This window comes from Macaca mulatta, chromosome 2 (genome assembly GCF_049350105.2).
Source record: "Macaca mulatta isolate MMU2019108-1 chromosome 2, T2T-MMU8v2.0, whole genome shotgun sequence".
Classification (NCBI taxonomy): domain Eukaryota; kingdom Metazoa; phylum Chordata; class Mammalia; order Primates; family Cercopithecidae; genus Macaca; species Macaca mulatta.
In genome coordinates this window covers 108,173,968-108,195,965 of record NC_133407.1, presented here as the reverse complement: position 1 = coordinate 108,195,965, position 21,998 = coordinate 108,173,968, and the positions used below count along the sequence as shown (strand labels likewise).

The window sequence follows — 21,998 nt, the reverse complement described above, 5'->3', positions numbered from 1 at the left end:
TGGTGCCAACTTGGACAACATTCTTTAATACACTCCTTTTTATTTATCCTCACATGCCCAGTTCCCTTATTAGGCGGAAACATTTTAACCAAATTATCTGCTTCCCTGATTATTCCTGGACTACAGCCACATCTCATTGCCACCCTTCTTCCCAACCCAAAGCCTCCTTTGCGTCTTCCTCTTGTATCCCCCCACCTTAACCCACAAGTATGGGACACCTCCACTCCCTCTCTGGCAACTGATCACACGCCCATTACTATCCCATTAAAATATAATCATCCTTACCCTGCTCAACGCCAGTATCCCATCCCACAACAGGCTTTAAGGGGATTAAAGCTTGTTATCACTTGCCTGCTACACAGCATGGGCTCCTAAAACCTATAATCTCTCCTTACAATTCTCCCATTTTACCTGTTCAAAAAGAGGACAAGTCTTACAGGTTAGTTCAGGATCTGTGCCTTATCAACCAAATTGTTTTGCCTGTCCACCCCGTGGTGCCAAACCCGTACACTCTTTTGTCCTCAATACCTTCCTCCACAACCCACTGTTCCGTTCTTGATCTTAAAGATGCTTTTTTCACTATTCCTCTACACCCCTCGTCCCAGCCTCTCTTTGCTTTTACCTGGACTGACCCTGACACCCATCAGTCCCAGCAGCTTATCTGGGCTGTACTGCCACAAGGCTTCAGGGACAGCCCTCATTACTTCAGCCAAGCTCTTTCTCATGATTTACTTTCTTTCCACCCCTCCGTTTCTCACCTTATTCAATATATTGATGACCTTCTACTTTGTAGCCCCTCCTACTCAACAAGACACCCTCCTGCTCCTTCAACATTTATTCTCCAAGGGGTATCAGGTATCTCCCTCCAAAGCTCAAATTTCTTCTCCATCTGTTACCTACCTCAGCATAATTCTTCATAAAAACATACATGCTGTCCCTGCCGATCATGTCCGATTGATCTCTCAAACCCCAACCCCTTCTACAAAACAACACCTCTCCTTCCTGGCCATGGTTGGATACTTTCACCTTTGGATACCTGGTTGTGCCATCCTAACAAAACCATTATATAAACTCACAAAAGGAACCCTAGCTGATCCCATAGATCCTGAATCCTTTCCCCATTCCTCTTTCCGTTCCTTGAAGACAGCTTTAGAGACTGCTCCCACACTAGCTCTCCCTGACTCATCCCAACCCTTTTCATTACACACAGCTGAAGTGCAGGGCTGTGCAGTTGGAATTCTTACACGAGGACCAGGACCATGCCCTGTAGCCTTTTTGTCCAAACAACTTGACCTTACTGTTTTAGGCTAGCCATGATGTCTCCGTGCAGTGGCTGCCACCACCCTAATACTTTTAGAGGCTCTAAAAATCACAAACTATGCTCAACTCACTCTCTACAGTTCTCATAACTTCCAAAATCTGTTTTCTTCCTCCCACCTGATGCATATACTTTCTGCTCCCCGGCTCCTTCAGCTATACTCACTCTTTGTTGAGTCTCCCACAATTACCATTTTTCCTGGCCTGGACTTCAGCCTCCCACGTTATTCTGGATACCACACCTGACTCCCACGACTATATCTCTCTGATCCACCTGGCATTCACTCCATTTCCCTATATTTCCTTCTTTCCTGTTCTTCATCCTGATCACACTTGGTTTATTGATGGCAGTTCCATCAGGCCTAATTGCCACTCACCAGCAAAGGCAGGCTATGCTATAGTATCTTCCACATCTATCATTGAGGCTACCGCTCTGCCCCCTCCACTACCTCTCAGCAAGCCGAACTCATTGCCTTAACTCGGGCTCTCACTCTTGCAAAAGGACTACGTGTCAGTATTTATACTGACTCTAAATATGTCTTCCATATCCTGCACCACCATGCTGTCATATGGGCAGAAAGAGGTTTCCTCACTACGCAAGGGTCCTCCATCATTAATGCCTCCTTAACGAAAACTCTTCTCAAGGCCGCTTTACTTCCAAAGGAAGCTGGAGTCATACACTGCAAGGCTCACCAAAAGGCATCAGATCCCATCACTCAGGGCAACGCTTATGCTAAACAAGCAGCTAGCATTCCAACTTCTGTCCCTCACAGCCAGTTTTTCTCCTTCTCATCAGTCACTCCCACCTACTCTACTCTCCCACTGAAACTTCCACCTATCAATCTCTTCCCACACCAGACAAATGGTTCTTGGACCAAGAAAAATATCTCCTTCAAGCCTCACAGGCCCATTCTATTCTATTGTCATTTCATAACCTCCTCCATGTAGGTTACAAGCCACTAGCCCACCTCTTAGCACCTCTCATTTCCTTTCCATCGTGGAAATCTATCCTTAAGGCAATCATTTCTCAGTATTCCACCTGCCATTCTACTACTCCACAGGGATTGTTCAGGCCCCCTCCCTTCCCTACACATCAAGCTCGGGGATTTGCCCCCACCTAGGACTGGCAAATTGACTTTACTCACATGCCTTGAGTCAGGAAACTAAAATACCTCTTAGTCTGGGTAGACACTTTCACTGGATGGGTAGAGGCCTTTCCCACAGGGTCTGAGAAGACCACCGCAGTCATTTCTTCCCTTTTGTCAGACATAATTCCTCAGCTTGGCCTTCCTACCTCTATGCAGTCCGATAATGGAGCAGCCTTTATTAGTCAAATCACCCAAGCAGTTTCTCAGGCTCTTGGTATTCAGTGAAACCTTCATATCCCTTACCGTCCTCAACTTCAGGAAAGGTAGAATGGACTAATGGTCTTTTAAAAACACACCTCATCAAGCTCAGCCTCCAACTTAAAAAAAAAAAAAGGACTCTGCCAAAAATAGAGCCCAAAAACTCACCAACCAAACAAGCAATTACACTGAACTCCCTTGGACACTCTCTAATTGGATGTCCTGGGTCCTCCCAATTCTTAGTCCTTTAATATCTGTTTTTCTTCTTCTCTTATTAGGACCTTGTGTCTTTTGTTTAGTTTCTCAAATTCATACAAAACTGCATCCAGGCCATCAACAATAATTCTATACAACAAATGCTCCTTCTAACAACCCCACAATATCACCCCTTAACCCAAAATCTTTCTTCAGTTGAATCTCTCCCACTGTAGGTTCCCACACCACCCCTAATCCCGCTTGAAGTAGCCCTGAGAAACATCGCCCATCATCTCTCCATAGCACCCCCAAAATTTTTCGCCACTCCAACACTTCACCACTATTTTGTTTTGCTTTTCTTATTAATACAAGAAGACAGGAATGTCAGGCCTCTGAGCCCAAGTTAAGCCATATGTCCTGTGACCTGCCTGTATACATCCAGATGGCCAGAAGCAACTGAAGATCCACAAAAGTTAAAACAGCCTTAACTGATGACATTCCACCATTGTGATTTGTTTCTGCCCCACCCTAACTGATGTACTTTGTAATCTCCCCCACCCTTAAAAAGGTTCTTTGTAATCTCCCCCACCTTTAGAAGGTTCTTTGTAGTTCTCCCCACCCTTGAGAATGTACTTTGTGAGATCCACCCACTGCCAGCAAAACATTTCTCCTAACTCCATCACCTATACCAAAACCTATAAGATCTAATGATAATCCCACCACCCTTTGCTGACTCTCTTTTCAATCTCAACCCGCCTGCACCCAGGTGAAATAAACAGCCTTGTTGCTCACACAAAGCCTGTTTGGTGGTCTCTTCACACTGACGCGTGTGACGCTTTCCTTGCAATGAGTGATGTTCTGGGTTGAATTGTGTCCCTGAAAAAGATATATTGAAGTCTTAACCCCTGGAACCTGTGATGTGACTTTATTTGGAAATAGGGTCACTGCAGATATAATCAAATTAAGATGAGATCCTTAGGGTAGGCCCTAATCCAATATGACTAGTGTCTTTCTCAGAAGAGACAGAGGCACAAGGAAGAACACCAAAGATTCCTGACAACATCAGAAGCTAAGAGAAAGGCATGGAATAGATTCTCCCCTATGGCTCTGAGAGAATGTGGCCCTACTCACACCTTGATTTTGGACTACTGGCCTCCAGAACTGTCAGAAAATAGATTTCTGTTGTTTTAAGCCACCCAGTTTGTAGTCATTTGTTATAGCAGCCCTACAGCTAATACAGGTGATCAGAGCCAAACCTCTTCATTATCAGCTTCAATATTCCACCTTCTTCTAGCTCCGAGGTAGTTGCAGTGTCTGCTTGCTACCTTATATTTAATACTACATTAAAGTTCCTTCTTCATTTTTGGCCCATCTTGATTTACTATTTACTATTCCTTGAGAGTTCAACTATGCATTACAATTTTTTCCTACAGTTTTATTAAAATGCACTCATTTTGAATGTATAGTTCCTTTTTTTTGTTTGTTTGAGACAGTCTCACTCTGTTGCCCAGGCTGGAGTGTAGTGGTGCAATCTTGACTCAATGAAATCTCTGCCTCCCGGGTTCAAGTGATTCTTGTGCCTTAGCCTCACGAGTAGCTGGGATTACAGGCACACACCATCACACACAGCTAATTTTTGTATTTTTAGTAGAGATGGGGTTTTGCCATGTTGGCCAGGCTGGTCTTGAACTCTTGGCCTCAAGTGATCCACTTGCCTTGACCTCCCAAAGTGCTGGGATTACAGGTGTGAGTCACCACACCCAGCCCTATAGTTCATTTTTTAGTAAATATAGAGTTGTGCAGCCATCATCACGAAACAATTTTAAAACATTTCCACCACCTCAAAAAGTTCCCTGTGCCCAGTCATTCCCACTCCCATCCTAGCTCCAAGCAGCCAATGATTTACTTTCTATCTCTATAATTTTGCCTTTTCTGGACCTGCCATATAAATAAAAACATACAATCTGTGGTCTTTTGGGTTTGGTTTCTTAGCATTTTTTTGAGATTCATCATGTTGTAGCATGTTCCTTTTTTACTGCCAAGTAATATTCCATAATATTGAAAAATGTTCAATAGCATTAATAATTAGGAAAATGCAAGTGATATAACTACACACCACTAGGATGGCTGCAGTAAAAAACCTGACGATAACAAGTGTTGGTGAAAATGTGGAGAAACTGGAATACACTGTTGGTAGAAATGTAAAATGGTATACCTAAATGGTAAATTTGTAAAACAGGCAATGTCTTCAAAAGTAAAGACATGCTTTTCAGATAACCCAGTAATTCTACTCCTAGGCATGTGCTCAAGAGATATGAAACATATGTCCACACCATGACTTATACATGAACATTTATAGCTCCATTATTTATAACAGTCCTAAACTGGAAACAATTCAAGTAGCCATCAACTGGTGAATGGATAGTGTAGCATATCCATAAAATGGAATACTTGTCTCAATAAAAAAGAAAGAAGGCCCGATACATAGAAGTTTCTTGAGGGCAAGATTTTATTTGCTTTGTTCACTGATGATTAGTGCGTGGCATATTGTAGGTGTTCATTAAGTATGTGTTCAATGAACAACAGAATGAACAATGTAAGTCACTTTAACTATTATCTTTAAAAATGGCTTTATTTACAGTCATGGAAAATGCTCAAGAAAATACCTAAAGTAAGAATACAAAAATAATCTATATTAACAAGTTTGCTTCTTGTACCTGCTACTAAGTCAGTCATTAAACTCACTGCAGGTGTTGGAACCACCATATATTGTTAGAACTTCCATAAGAATCAAAGGAGATTATGGCATAATCTAAGAAGAAAATGATCTGGCTAACGTCCACTGTAAACCTTAGCTACAGGCTTTTATTTTTACAAAGACAAAAGGTTTTCTCTTACAGTTGATTCAAAGCCTCGAAGTGGGCCACTTCTTAGCAGACTGCTGACTGATGCAGGCTGTATATGGATGCAGAATGTTCATCAGAAACTTGAGGTTCAGCCACCACCACCTTACACACATTTAATAATTAAGGTCCGTTAATACAGCTCTCCTAAGTGGCCAAGAGTAGGTCTTACTTGTAAAAGAGAAGAAACATCTTCAAACAAGGTGATGCCTAGGTAGTTGACCAGAATCCTCATGATTCACTTCTTTTCTTTTCTTTTAAAAATACATTTTCAGCACGCAACTTTTCTGTCTCCTAAGTAATTTTAAAAAAACAAAAAGGAAAAAAAATAAGGCTCTAATTATTACAGGAAGTGTGCTTTTTGGTTTTTTTTGGCATTCATTAAGTGCATATTTCAAATTAAGACTGGAATTTTCCATGTGCAAACTAAACATTTAACAAGAATCTGCTGTCTATGAAAATGTAACTGATTGAATTAGGCTCAGAATAGCAATGATGAACACTTTTTTTTTTTTTTGAATTCAGGAAGCTCCCTGAAGAAGTTAACTGATTCAATAATTAAGTTTTAATTTGGTTTTAATAAAATAATCATTTTTAAACCAGACATAATTTATTCAGAACAATTTTTAGATTTACCTCAGCAAGCCTGACATTTTCCTTCTTTAGTCGCACTACGTACTGAATCTTCTGATGCAGGTTTTGGTGACCTACCAACTTTCCATTTTCCTCAGCAAGACACTCCACCTGCTTCCTTAACATTTCCATCTCCTGCAGGTAATCAAATCCAAGGAGGGAAAAATTAGAAGTAGGTCTTAATTTTTCTTTTAAAGTTACATTATTTCTTGCCTTCCAGGAGCACAGGAAGTCAGAGAGTCCAGAATCCCAGCTTTCATGGCCTCACAACTCTTCATACAATAAAGCAACTCTGAACTAAGGACACCCAATCATAGAAGTGAGTTTTACGCTAATTAGTTCTATTCATTTGAGTGTTCTAAGTATCATGAAAAAACCAACACACTAGCACACCTGGGATGTTCTCTCCCTTTCTTCATACATTTCTTCCAGCTTCGATCTCAGTTGTTCTTTTTCCTGGAATGCTTTAGACTCCAAAGTTCTGGTTCGTTCAACTTCTTCAGTCATTCTAAGGCATTCCATCTCTTTGTTGTAAAGGGCACTTTGGACTTCTTCTAGGCTGTAAGAATAGGTATCACTTTAGAGTATTTGAAAGAAACATAATCATAAAATAGTGCTCCAGTTAGATATGTGTCCTTCAAGGTCAGAATTTTGATTTGAAAGTATTACTAATCTTTAGCCCTCCTCTGCTGATGGCAAAAGAAGACAGTAAGTGTTACATATCAGATATGCTTTTTTTGGTTTTGTTTTACCCAAGACTTTCATTTTGGAAAACTCCTCAAAGCATTTTCTAAACAATAAAAATTTAGAATAAAATTGTTTAGGTTCAGCCCACTTGGGGCAAATGTAATTTAAGTATTATTATAATCTGCATGGTTTATTCAGCATCCCCTATCTTGGATCATTTCTGATTTCAGAAACTGGTCCTCAGACAGTAGGACACCAGTCATTTCTTCAAGGATGTGTTGTTTAGAATTTATACACTTCATATACATTTCACTGACTTTATAAAATGGTCTGAATCCTGTAAATTTTCCGAAACAAATGGCTTCCCCCACCCCCCCGCACCCCCTGCCTTAGGGACAGGGTCTCGCTCTGCTGCCCAGGCTACAGTATGCTGGCACCATCATAGCTCACTGCAGCCTCCAACTCCTGGGCTCAAGCAATCTTCCTGCTCCAGCCTTTGGAGTATCTAGGACTACTGGCATGCACCACTATGCTTGGCTAATGTTTTAAAAATTATCCATAGAGATGGAGTCTTGCTATGTTGCCCAGGCTGGTCTCAAACTCATGGCCTCAAGCAATCCTCTTCTCCTTGGTCTCCCAAAATGCTGGGACTACAGGTGTGAACCACTGTGCCAGGCCTGTTTTTTATTTTATAATGCTCATGAAATGTAATGTTGACTGTTGAAATGATGTATTATTACACCATTCAAGGCCAGCGAATTTCTAGCTGTTGATTACTGAAATGATATAATACACAAAATTTAATACACTAAGGCCCAGCTAATTTCTAGGCAAGTTGTTTTTGGACTACATTCTGTGGATCTCAGAAGGACGGTGTTGGGAGAAGGGGCACTGATGCTCTCCCAATTAATTGTTGGCTTCGTATTGGTTCCCCATTACTTTTTAAAGCATCTTCACAAATATATGGATAACATAACATTTAAAATTGCTGTCGTAGGCTGGGATTGATAAAACAGTGCATGCCGTTTGCTGAAGCGTGCTTCACTTGCCCGCAGTGAAGTCTGGCTTGCTGTATGTTCCAGAGACAGCATATCATGAAGACTCTTGGTTACCAGACTATGAAATAAATTATACAACAAGTTAAATAGCTTTTACTCTTTTTGCTAGAAGACCTCGAATAGATATTAGTTCTAAAATAGCTGTAATTAAACTAACTAGCTGGATTCTCAAAAATCCTGTAAATAATCTGGGTTTCTGACTTAGCTTTACCACTAATTAGCTAGGAGCTGGACTCTGAATGGCTCATACACAGGTGAAAAGGCTGTTTTCCTATGTATACTCTGATTCTATGAAGCAAATGACTCAATGATTGGGTAACAAATCTTTCATAAATTGGGTGGTCTTTGTCAGCTGATCATTAAAAAGAATTTTTGATGGTAAATCACCATGTAATTTTTGACATATTTACTTGCATAAAGTTCAAATAATTGGAAGATAGTACCCTATCAAAACTCCTTCCATTGCCATTTACTTAACTATGTGAACAAGATTTCTCAGCATTTAAATCCATAAAAGCAGAAAATAGGAATAGAGTTGATGCTGAATCCTGTCTCATTTGAGTACAACAGAAAAATGAGTTGACTGAAGAAAAAGCATTAGGTTAAAATACATTAAGAGCTGCATTTCCACTAAAATTTTCCCTAATAATTATTTATAAAAATTTCCAGTAAATTTAGGGCACATTGATTAATAATTGTAATGTGAACTCAATTGGAAATATAACAAAGTCATATGATTAAAATAAGTTTTTACAAATTACTTTCAATTTGTGTGTGTGTATGTATGTACATACATATATTTTATTGTTAAGTAGTATGATGGGGTTATCAATAAAAAAATTTTCCAGAAAATATATTAAATCAATATAAAATCCTGCAGGGTGTAGAAAGGAAATTCAATTACAAAGGAAAAACATAAAATTTTAGACTTAGAAATTTGTTCATGTATTTTTTAAACAGATAGAAAGCAGCAAATTAGTTAAATACATTTAAAAGAATGGCAAGAGCTTTATTTTCTTTTCTCTTTTTAAAAAAATTTATTTAAAAAAATATTTTAGAAATAGAGACAGGGTTTAACCATGTTGCCCAGGCTGATCTCAAACTCCTAAGCTCAAGCAATCCACCTGCCTCAGCCTCCCAAAGGGCATGAGCTACTGCGCCCAGCTAACAGCTTTATTTTCCAATGTCACTATATTGTATATCCCAGAATGTCTATTCTTTGTAACAATTTAAACTTATAATGAAAAATTTTAGATATAAAGTCAACTTCAAAAATATGCAGGAGGGTATATGATGTCTCAAAATCTATCAGTATGATAAGCAAAAATGTTTGAAGATCTCTATCCCTATTGAGGAGTACCTACCCAGAAAAAGCCCAATAGCTCTCTAATGTTGTTTTGTTTGTGTTAATGCCAACCAGCTTACTTAGTTTGAATTTTACGGAAAATATAGTACACCTTGTTCATCAAAGACTGAAGCCATTTATAAGGCTACATAAATTAATATGAAAACTGTATGAATAAATTAAACTCACGGCTTTAGGAAACATAAAGAGACCCAAGGTCTAGACCAGAAGAAATCAGAGTATTGATCTTTGGGTCTCAGAGGGCCTCAGGTTTTAAATCAGAGGAAACCAGAAGCAGAAGTGAAAAGGGACACCTGGTAGTTATATTGTTCTCATTGTCCATGAGGAAAAGACCCATCAATTCCTCAAGGAAAGCTAAGCTTTTCCTGCTATTTATTTTTTTAAGATTTCTTTTGAAGTGGCTTCACATGAGAAATCCCTTTAGCAAATGGTATTAAAAAAAATTTGTAAACATCTATTAAATTCACTTATTACTGCAGAAGGAAAGAAGTTACCTACCTTGTGGTATATCATTCCTTTAGAGGAGAATAAGGAAAAGATGATCAATAATTTGAATTACAAAATAGTACACTTACTCTGCTTTCATTTTCAGCATTTCTTCAACTATTTTACTCTATAAGAAGATATAAAAAAAGAAAATAAAAAGATGGCTTAGGTTCTTAAATAACATTGCTTTAAAAAGATAGAAAGGAACCAGCCTATTCTCCTTCCTGTGAATAAAATCAAACCAATATCCTTTTCCACAATCCCAGCTACACATACATAAAGGAAGTACCTATTTCCAAGACTTCAAGCACTACGCCCTCTAAGGCTTCAAACAGGCCTTGGTACTTGCTTCTAAATGGAGAATTATATGTGTGTATGCTGAGCAGCAGGCTTACTATCTAGGCATGAAGACAAATTCTTACTTCTCAGCTGTGTCTAAATACTGATGGTAAATATCAAGCTAAACAGTGGGAATGCAGAAAAGACAGGAATTTCAATAGTAAAATGATTTCTAAAATATATAACCATAAATACTAACTATAAAAGCATTGCTCAGATAAGAAGAAACTATCATATATTAAAAAAATCTTACTTTTGCAAGTCTTTCTTTGATACTTTCTTCTTGTTCATTCTTCAGCTGTTGATTGTCTGGATGATTCTGATCACTGCATAGATTAACAGGGGTGGGGAGGAGGCACAGGAAAACACTGCTAAATATATTCAAGTATCAATTTCAAATTCAAATCTATTATATGCAGCAATGCCAAGGTGTGCAAAGAAAGGCTAACTCTATTGTGATTGGGTCAAGTCAATACAGTTGATAAATGTGATTGACACATGGGGATGAATGAAATAAGGCACTTTCCCAGAACTCAGGATTCCCCCCAGAACTCAGGATTCCTCCCAGTACAAAAGCAACATGAGCAGAGGTGGGAAATATAATCAAGGATTGGTTGAAAGTCAAATACAGTAGAAACTTAGTTGAAAGTGGTAACATCTGAAGACCGAATGTGAACAAAAGGGGGCTAAAAGAAAGGGCCACGAGGCTGGTATGAATGTGATCAGCTGGGAGGGGGCACATTTTGGGTAGGGAGGGTCGCTCTGGCCTCAGGCTGGTAGAGCCCTTGAGTCTACTTTTGCTCAGGTTCCATAGTCAGTTGACATTTTCTGATAACCACTCTGCCTTTCCATGTATGTGGACACCAGGGCCAGATGTCCCAAGCACCAGATATGTCTTCATGGAAAAGGAATGTTCCAATATATAAAGTAAGGAAATCACATTCTAGATAATACATCTATCTCTGTGAGCCTGACCAGGTGAGGATAATAAGTTAAGTGTCTGTGTGCAGCCCCTGGACCAGAGAGACATCCCTCCCTCCCTCCTTGGAGAACCTTCCTGAATGCTGTAGGCTTCTCTAGGAATCTCTCTCCCACTGGTGAGTAAAAGACCATTTCTTGAAACAAAACAGAAGCTACAGTGAGGTTTCTTTTCCTTAACAAATCTGGCAGCCTAGACACAAATGGTAATGAGTCCTCAATGAAGAATTCACCCCAAATCATTAAGGAAAGATGTGTTTTCTGTCCACTAATCCAAGGATTGGCAAATGTCTTCTGTCAAGAACCAGACAGTAAATATTTTAGGCTTTGGGAGGCATGCGGTCTCTGCCACAGCTATTCAACTTGGCTACTGTAGTGCAAAAGCAGCCACGACAATATTAAAATGATAAGGTGTGACTATGTCTCAATAAAACTTTATTTACAAAACAGGTTGAGAGCTGAATTTGGCCCCTGAGCTATAGTTTGCCCTTTCTCTAATTTTTCACAAAGAAGGCTCTGAGTAGCTCTTTTATATATAAGGGACGTGAAGCTATGAAATGAAAAACTTTTTTTTTTTTTTTTTTGAGACGGTGTCCTACTCTGTCCCAGGCTGGAGTGCATGTTGGCCTGGCATGTTGGCCAGGCTGGTCTCAAAATCCCAACCTCCAATGATCTGCCTGCCTCAGCCTCTCAAAGTGCTAGGATTACAGGCATGAGCCACCACACCCAGTGAAAAACATTTTTTAGGCCAGGCGCAGTGGCTCACGCCTGTAATCCCAGCACTATGGGAGGCCGAGGTAGGCAGATCACGAGGTCAGGAGATTGAGACCATCCTGGCTAACACAGTGAAACCTCGTCTCTACTAAACATACAAAATATTAGCCAGGCATGGTGGTGGGCGCCTGTAGTCTCAGCTACTCGGGTGGCTGAGGCAGGAGAATGGTGTGAACCTGGAAGGCGGAGGTTGGAGTGAGCTGAGATCGTGCCACTACACTCCAGCCTGGGTGACAGAGTGAGGCTTCGTCTCAAAAAAAGAAAAAAAAAATTTTTTTAAAAGACATTTATTGAACATCATGATCAGACCTATGACATTTGGCAATCAACAGGATGAGTGCAAAGGAAAAAAAAAAACCACATTAAAACTCTTTGTTAAGACTGCTTTACACTTTCCACAGAACAGAAACTAAAATAACCTGTTATACAATTAATCACAAATACGGTCCTTGAGTTTTTTACCCATACACCTGAGTATTGTCTAAAACATATCTTCTTTGTAGCAGGTAGGCCCTGCTACCAACTGTGCTTGGCTGAGTTCACAAATCTGTTGTAACCTGTAGTTTCCCTGTCACTTCTCTGGCTCTACGCTCCTGCTAAGCTTTGTTTCCTGGCATTAATTAAAACCTTCTGCCACTGCCATAGCTATTGCTGCTACTGGAACTGCCTGTCAACGTAAAAAGAAACTCAGAAAGACAGGCTCTTTAGAACAAACAGGCTTATCTAGGAATAGCAGAGGGATTGCAATTGCAGGGTATGCAAGCTATGACGGGCCATTGGTGTATCCAGGGGAGTTGGGGAAAGGGAAAGCTTTTAAAGACAAAGAGAAATCCATGAAATAAAGCTTGAAATAAAGCTCACAGGTCACAGAAGCTCACTGCAGGAGTTGGTGTTTGTTCATTGGTGGAGCTGGCTGTTGGTGAGTAACTGTCCTGGTGCTGGCGGCTTGTCTGAACTACTGCAAGCCTGAAAAATTCCTGTGATAAGCTCTGTTGCAGGGTGAGTGCAGAAGTGGGGCATGTGGGACCTGCAGGAATTTCTTGTGATAAGGTATATTATAGGCATGTGCAGTGAGAACTTCTTTATGGCCTCCTGACTCCACTTTGTTAGGGTTTTGACATAAGTGACTCCATTTTGGTACTGGCAACTTTCACATGCCTTAGCCACCTTGGCTCGATGGTTTGGCAACATAGTAGCCTCAGCCACCACAGGGGCCAGAGTTTCTGCCTCCAAAGTTTCTTCTCTTCACGGGGTCAAAATTGAAGATTGGTTGTTGTAATTACCAAAATTGTTGTAGTTCCCACCATCTCCAAAACTGCTTCCATCATTACTAAATCCATTATAGCCATCTCTCCTGCCTGCATATCCACCAATACGGCTGCCTCCAAAGCTACCATTACCAGTGAAATTTTTCCTTCATGACCAAAGTTGTTACTCCCACCAAAACCACCTCCATGACCACCACCAAAGTTGCCAGAACCACTCTGATCTCTCTGGCTGGCTCAAGTACTAACCATTTCTTTCTTCAACATGGTTTTCCATACTTCATGGTAGTGGCTATGTACTTTACGGTATTTCTGAGAGACAATCTTACCCAGAGTCATGACTGTCCTCAAAGGTAAAAAAAGTAAAGCTCCTCTTTTTGCCATTGCCTCAGTCAGTCATGATTTCAACCACTCCTGTTTTCTCGTACCTTCACAATAATCTCTTAGGTGATGTTCTTCAGTGTCTTCTGTGATGCCATCAACAAATATCTTTTTTACGGTTAACCAGGCACCTGGTCTTTGAGACTCTTTTCTTGACATCCCTCTTTTGGTTTCACAACTCTTTTATCTGCCTTGTGTGGCCTTGATTTATGGCTGCATCCACCTCCTCCACAGTGCCATCTGTGACAAACCAAATGCTTGGTGTTCGGGTCTCTCACTGCCATATAACCCATGAGCTTTCCTCACTACTCAGAATGGCTCCCCAGACGCTTATTGGTTGTTTCAAAGCTCAGTCATCTGATGAAGAGCTTCTGTAGCTATTTGGGCTATTTAAGAGACTCTGACTTAGACATGTTGGTAGTGGGAAGAGACTTGAACGATGCGTCCTTAGTGGCATCCATGGGCAAAAGTAGTAAGCTCATGATGTATCTCTGAAATACGGTATTTTTAATTTTCATTTTACAAATGATCCGGAAATGTTCTATGTTCTATGCTCACAGTAGCTCTTGATAAAAGACAGTATACTAAATATAAGGCTTTTCTTTAATATAATTGGACATATGTGGAGCATATGAAAGCTAGGTGAGCAGACTGTGGACTACCTGCATCAGAATCACCTACAAAGGGAGGCAGTTGCTTATTAAAATGCAGAATTCTGGGCTTCACTCTAGCCCTACTGAATTAAGATCTCTGATGCTCACTAAAATTTGAAGAGAATCATTTCAGAAGAGATTTTAGCATAGCCACCATTACCATCCTCAAATCTCTACTGCCTCATTTAGGTTTTGAACATTGTGTATCAGGGATGTTTCTGCACAGGGCCAGGGAGCTGCAGGAGTGCACAAGCTTCTCTGTCACAGACGTTCTGGCAACAGCATGGACAGCAGTCAGTGGAATTCGGTAAGGGCTTCTATCTCGGAGATCCCACTTCGATTCAATTCAACTTCTTGCATAATTTTACAGGCCACTATCATCTCCAAACCCTCACTCAGAAAGTTGTAATAGGCAGAATCATAATGCTACCTTGTGTACTTAATACCTGCCTTTCATTGACTGACGCCTGCTACCAAGCACTGTAACTGGCACTTTATACATGTAATTTTTAATCTTTAAAACTCCTCGTGAGAAAATTATCATTTTCCTCATTTTACTGGTAAGGAAAGTGAAATATTAAGAAGGTAAAAAATACGTCAAAAATCGTATTTTTAAGTCAAAGACAAGATAGAAGTCTGGATATATGGCTGCCCCGACACTATGCAAATATATTGGCAAATGCAACTACAAAACTGCCTTACCTGAAGCCAAAACATGCTCAGAGAGATGTCTAAACCCAAGCGAATGCTCCTCTATAAAATGCTAAGGATATCCTTCTTGTCCTGCCCAGGAGCTTTTCCTGGACCATGAGTTACGAAGCAAAACCAACTAGTAGGGAATTCTCCCTTTCTCTGCAAGGCTTCTTGAACCTTGTCGATATTATTTATTCCTTAAAAAATATTTTTTCAAAATATAAGTAGTTTGGTTTAAGTATTTCACGTTTTAAATTCATTTCAATCGCTTTAAAACAAATGCAACAATGCCAAAAACGCACTGCAGAGCAATGCAAAGGTGAACAGATCAGACCTGACTCAAAATCAACCAAAAGAACATCTCCTGGATTAGTGAGAAACATTGTACACCTTGGGAAACCTGTGAAACCAATTCCAACCTCATTTAACTCCACACAGTCAGGCCAAGATTTAGTCCATAGAGTTCTTGTGGTTCTTTCTCACCTGTTGTCCTTTTGTCTTTTAATATCATCCAGCTGACCTTGCAGGAGCCAGTTTTTCTCTCTTAACTGCTGACTTTCCAGGCGTAGGTTTTCCATTTCACACAACTGCTCCTAATAACATATCAAATCGTATATTTTCAAAAAACACATTACAGTAGGTTTCATTTAGCTCCCCAAGGCCACCACTGAGACAGGTATTCCTCTTACGTTCCTATGCAGAGACACTGCACTGGGTATGGCTACATGAAAAGCAGACTGTGACAAGCTATTGGAGGCCTAGAATGGTAAGTGATGATCACATCCACAGTGTCTTGAACACAGATTTTTAAAATCAATATCACAGAGTTCATTAAATATTAAAATTCTTTTGTGAATAAAGATGACAAAAATCTCTACATTGAAAAATATTCTCAACATTCTATTCTATTAGGTAGATTCTAATTAAAACAAACAAAACATTGATATCACAGCTCATCCCTCAAAATACTTAATTGCATCCTAACTTGAAAATCATGAGCATAGCTATCTGGAAGAAATAAATACTTGTCTGCAAGGAATATCCTTTTGGATTTACTTGCCTATTATCTGATTTCGTTTCACCTGACCCAATTTCTTTTAAGTTTCAAGATCACGCCAATCTGGATAACAGCCACATTCCTGAGATAGCATACTAAGAACTGCCCTAAATAAAAAGATCAGGCATAATCCTCTCCCTGAATAACAAAACTCAAGATAAGTGCTATCTTTATATATATCCCTTGGTTAAAGTGAACAATTTGTGTTCCTAAACAAAAACTCCCTGCAGAGCAATGACCTCACAGAATAAATGCTATCTTCTGTGGAGCATCACATCCTCCCTACCCCCATGCACCTACACACCTACCCAGACACTCCTCCATGGGCCCACCCCTGAGCCATGTGCACGCCCCACTATTCGGACAACATACCACCAAGTAACTGGGTAAAAACACTATGAGGGAACTTTAAAAAATGGAAAACAAGAAAGTATTTTAAATTTATCAGAGACTGAAAGAAATCTCTCTAATATATAAAAATGCCTATGAATCAATAAGAAAAAGTCCAACGATAGAAAAATGGGTAATGGATATTTTTCACAGAAACAGAAAAACAAGATGCTCAATTTTACTCTTAAGAAAAATATAAATTTTAGACTACACTGAAATAGCATGCTTTAGCTATTAAATGGACAGAGATCCGAAATTCAGATAGCACCATGAGGTGAGGTTTAAGGAAACATGCTCTCACTTTCATTCCCGATGACAGCATAGCTGGCACAACCTGTATATGGTACCATTGTGTAAAAACCAAATGGGGCAAGAGAGAATGCTTAGAGATGTGGTTATGTATGCACTAAAAAGCTCTAAAAGAAAGGGGCTACCCTGGGAGCCTCCAGGGACAGCAAAGTAGGTGGATTAGTATCAGGGGTAGAAGGAATACTTTTCTTTTCTCTGTCTACCCTTCAGTTCTGTGCCTTTTGTATCTTCAGTAACCAGGAGGATGCTGCTTAGTTTAAAAAATTACATTGGCCGGGCGCGGTGGCTCACGCCTGTAATCCCAGCACTTTGGGAGGCTGAGGAGGGCAGATCATGAGGTCAGGAGATCGAGACCATCCTGGCTAACATAGTGAAACCCTGACTCTACTAAAAAATACAAAAAATTAGCGGAATATGGTGGCAGACGCCTGCAGTCCTAGCTACTCGGGAGGCTGAGGCAGGAGAATGCTGTGAACCTGGGAGGCGGAGCTTGCAGTGAGCCAAGATCGTGCCACTGCATTCCACCCTGGGTGACAGAGGGAGACTCCGTCTCAAAAAAAAAAAAAAAAAAATTAAATTTACTGGCTGGGCATGGTGGCATATACCTATAGTGCCAGATACTGGGTGGCTGAGGCAGATGGATCACTTGAGCCCAGCCTGGGCAACATAGTGAGACTTGATCTCTTTAAAAAGAATTAAATTTACTGTAAAAAAAAAAAAAAAAAATCCAGTTACCTTCATTCTGAGGATTTCAGCATTTTTGACTTCTCTGTCTTCATTTAGCTTTGTTACAAGGTGTTCCAAAGAAGTCTTAGAGGCTCTTCCATCTTCTATCTCTTGTTCTTGTGTTTCCAGGAGTTTTGCCAAATGTGTTTGAAAGTGAGGTGGTGTTTTAGGGCTCTAAAATAAAATCACATCTCATCCAAATATCCGATTAAGTGATATCATAACGATTTCTTTTAAATGTAAATGTCAAGCACATAAAAAAATATTCTAGCTATGGCTGGGCATGGTGGCTCACATCTGTAATCCTAGCACTTTGGGAGGCCGAGGTGGGCGGACTGACTAAGCTCAGAAGTTCAAGACTAGCCTGGGCAACACAGTGAAACCCTGTCGCTACTAAAATACTGAAAAAAAAATTAGCCAGGTGTGGCTGCGTGTGCCTGTAGTCCCAGCTACTTGGGAGGCTGAGGCAGGAGAATTGCTTGAACCTGGGAGACGGAGGTTGCAGCGAGCCGAGATCATGCCACTGCACTCCAGCCTGGGTGACAGAGCAAGACTCCATCTGCCAAAAAAAAAAAAAAAAAAAAAAATTCCAGCTATTTAGCTTATTATTCTAATTCTTTTCCAAGGAAATAAAAGACTGGTAGTTTCATCAAGTAAAAAGCAGACAGAGGGTATTAGTGAAAATCTTTTTCTTTAAAAAGACAAAGGTATGGTCTTCGTAATTTCCAGATTTTTATCATTTACAAAACTGTTTCTTCCTCCTGAAATATTCTTTTTCTGAAAAGTACCTGGGGATCCTCAGCAGCAGAATCCATCACATGTTCTAGTTGCCTCATTTTGAAGTTATATTCATTCTTTTTCTGTTCTACTTCCTCTTTCTTTTGGTTTAGCTGGGAAAATTGAACAGATACAAGGTTACAACTTAGAAAGAAATATAGAGTACATGTTCTAAATAGAAAAGACAAACTTCTCATCACCAATCATCAGGGAAATGCAAATGAAAACCACAATGAGATATCACTTCACACCTGATAGGGATGGCTATCATCAACAAGATGAAAGATAAGTGTTGGTGAGTTTGTGGAGAAAAGGGAATCCTTGTATACTGTTGGGAATGTAAATTAGCACAGCCATTGTGAAAAATAGTATGGAAGTTCCTCAACAAACTAAAAATAGAACTACCGTATGATCCGGCAGTCCCACCTCTGGATATATATCCAAAGGAATTAAAATCAGTCTGTTGAAGAGACAGCGGCACTCCCATGTTCTCTGAAACATTATTCATAATAGCCAAGCTATGGACTCAAGTTAACTGTCTACTGACAGGAGAATGGGTAAAGAAAATGTGCTATATACATACACAATGAAATACTACTTAGCCTTAAAAAGGAAGCAAATTCTGTCATTTGTCACAACATGGATGAACCTGAAGGACATTGTTCCAAGTAAAATAAGCCAACACAGAAAGACAAATACCACATAATCTCATTTATATGTGGAATCAAAAAAAGTTGAACTCATTGAAATAGAGAGTACCAGAGTCTGGGGGAGGAAGTGAGGGGTGGAAGGAGACATGAATCATCAATGGGAGATGTTGGTCAAAGGGTATAGTTTCAGTTAGACAGGAGGAATACCTTTTGGAGATCTACTGCAGGGCATGGTGATTACAGTTATTAGGTTGGTGCAAAAGTAATTGTGGTTTCTTCCCATGGCATATGGAAATCTGCTGTATTTACATTATTTTTTTCAGAACTTGATCAATAATTTGAAAAGCAGTAAGATATTAAAATAAACCTATGATATTTTTAAAAGTAATTGTGAAATCTAACTTGGTTGCTACTATAACCCAATCATCTCCTTTTCTTTTTTTTTTTTTTTTTGAGATGGAGTCTCGCTCTGTTGCCCAGGCTGGAGTGCAGTGACGCAATCTCGGCTCACTGCAAGCTCTGCCTCCCGGGTTCACACCATTCTCCTGCCTCAGCCTTCCCGAGTAGTTGGGACTACAGGCACTCGCCACCACGCCCGGCTAATTTTTTGTATTTTTAGTAGAGACTGGGTTTCACCGTGTTAGCCAGGATGGTCTCGATCTCCTGACCTTGTGATCCACTGCCTCGGCCTCCCAAAGTGCTGGGATTACAGGCGTGAGCCACCGCGCCTGGCCCCATCTCCTTTTTTCTCACAAATTTATTTATACTTTTAAAAATGATCCAAGTTTCACAAGTAACAAAACGGTCATCTGAGAAAAATACAAAATAAAAAATGACAACCACCACCACCAAAAATATGATAAAAGTCAGGCATAACCTCATCAGAGTGGTTAGAACTGGCTACCATGTGTCAAGGACCTAAGGTGGGTGGGAGGCAGCTGAGCAAGTCTCAGTCCAGGTGAGGACACTCCATTAGCCTCCCCTTTGTACATGGAGAAGTTGACCAATGCAGGAATGTCATGACAACCTCAACTGTGGATTCCTCCTGTCCTCCATCTTTTTTTTTTTTTTTTTTGAGACAGGGTCTCACTCTGTCACCCAGGCTGGAGTACAGTGGTGCAATCTCGGCTTACTGCAACCTCCACCTCCCAGGTTCAAGCAATTCTTGTGGCCCAGTCTCCCAAGTAGCTGAGATTACAGGCGAGCGCCACCATGCCCGGCTAACTTTTCTATTTTTAGTAGGGACAGGGTTTCAAGTCACCATGTTGGCCAGACTGCTCTCAAACTCCTGACTTCAAGTGGTCCACCTGCCTTGGCCTCCCAAAGTGCTGGGATTACAGGAGTGAGCCACTGCGCTTGGCCTGCTGTGTCCTATCTTGAGTGACACCTGTGTGCATCTTACCTTGTGCTGAAGTTCCTGAATCAGGGCCTCCTTCTTGGTCAGTTCTTCCTGGGCAGACTGCAGCAGCACCGAGTGTTTTTTTGAGGCCTCTGTGAGCATGTTCAGCTGCTCAGTGGCATGAGCCAGGTCCTCACAGAGCATATCCCTCTATTAGGAGGCAATCACCACAGTTTCTTAATTGTGGTACTCCAATAAGGATTCCCAAATCATTACTATGTGCAACTTTTAACAGACTAAGGAAGTTTTATGTGAAAACCTATTTCTTTTGCTTGCGTGCTAATCCATTCTTAGACAAAGTAATCCGTTAATATTTAGATGAACAGGTATAGACATTAACATTATTACAGTAAACTTATATAGGTATCCCAATTGAGGTTTAACTGCACTCTAGGTTTGAGGTTTAATTGCACTCTCCCCTCACCCCCAGGATCTCAAAGCCAATCTCTCTCTCCTGGGAAGGATTCAAAGGTCTCTTGGTTACTTGTCTCACCAATTGACTCTAGTCCTTTAAATACTAGAAAGTAAATAGCTGTAAAGATGAGCCTCCATCAGCCAGTTGGGGAGGGGGTGGGCAGTTTGCACCAGATTGTAATTCATTGTCATAGACCATCAAAGTTTCAGGAAGTAGCTTTGTGGAAAGTGGCACAGAAAATTATAAGTCCTATAGGTTGCATACATAATTTCTATGTACACAGTATATGTAATTCCTCCCAAATTAGAGCAGATACTGCTTATCCTTCTTTTCCTTTCCAAATGTACATGTATGTATGCAGGTGTGTGTGTACATATATATACACACACACATATAAATGTATGTGTACATATACATGGATATACACACATAGATATACATACATATAAACACACACTTTTAAAAAACTTGACACATCAGAAACATTTTTGCATGTACTCACTCTTTTCATTGTGTGGACTCCATTTCATCTTATGGATGTACCACAATTTAATCCATCACTAAATATTTTGGTTGATATGAATTTTTCACTATTCTGTGTACTTTATTCTTATATCTAGATTATTTCTTTAGGCTGAATTTTTAAAAGTGCAAACTCAAAGGATATGTAAAAAGTATAAGGCTATGTATTACCAGACTACCTCCCCAAAGGCTGAACATAAACTCCTCCAGAAATTTGAGTAATCATCCTTGTCTGCACATCTTCCTTGGGTCTTAAACTTTACCAGTTATAAGATTAGAAAATAGCTCTTATTTTAATTTGTGAAACTGGCCCAACTCTCCCCTAGGACTGATGTTTATGGTTTCTTTTGAATAAACATAGAAATTGGCCCTCCCAGTCTTAAAACTTAAGAAAGTTACATTTGTCTTATCTGAGTTCCTTTCTCAGGGAACAAACCATCAGGCATCCCAGACAAAATCAAGGAACTGAAACTTACCAGATTATGGCAACTGGACAACTGAGATGCCAGGCCCCTCACCTGTCACGGCTGCCTGACAACCTGTTTCCTGTTAACCAACTCCTCTTCCTTACCCCTCCCTAATTCCTGTTTTCCCACACATGGTTACCTTTCTTGCTATATAAACTCCCAATTTTAGTCAGTCAGGGAGAAGGATTTGAGACTGATCTCCTATCTTGGCT

The 21,998-nt window shown here is 40.1% G+C and overlaps 1 protein-coding gene across 2 annotated transcripts in view; it reads right to left on the bottom strand.

The window, feature by feature from the left end:
- Window positions 1–5,349: 5,349 nt before the first annotated feature.
- Window positions 5,350–21,998, bottom strand: part of KIF15 (kinesin family member 15) — a 97,793-nt gene continuing 81,144 nt past the window's right edge. The window contains exons 27-35 of one of the 2 annotated variants that reach the window (XM_001114881.5): window positions 20,386–20,532; window positions 18,345–18,446; window positions 17,566–17,730; window positions 15,558–15,667; window positions 10,584–10,656; window positions 10,081–10,118; window positions 6,788–6,953; window positions 6,398–6,529; window positions 5,350–6,055 (exon numbers count right to left, since the gene is read on the bottom strand). In XM_001114881.5, the coding sequence (XP_001114881.3) occupies window positions 5,993–6,055; window positions 6,398–6,529; window positions 6,788–6,953; window positions 10,081–10,118; window positions 10,584–10,656; window positions 15,558–15,667; window positions 17,566–17,730; window positions 18,345–18,446; window positions 20,386–20,532 (996 nt within the window). In that variant the 3' untranslated portion in view covers window positions 5,350–5,992. The remainder of the gene's footprint in view (window positions 6,056–6,397; window positions 6,530–6,787; window positions 6,954–10,080; window positions 10,119–10,583; window positions 10,657–15,557; window positions 15,668–17,565; window positions 17,731–18,344; window positions 18,447–20,385; window positions 20,533–21,998) is intronic. The other variant, XM_077992276.1, reaches the window with a different exon arrangement.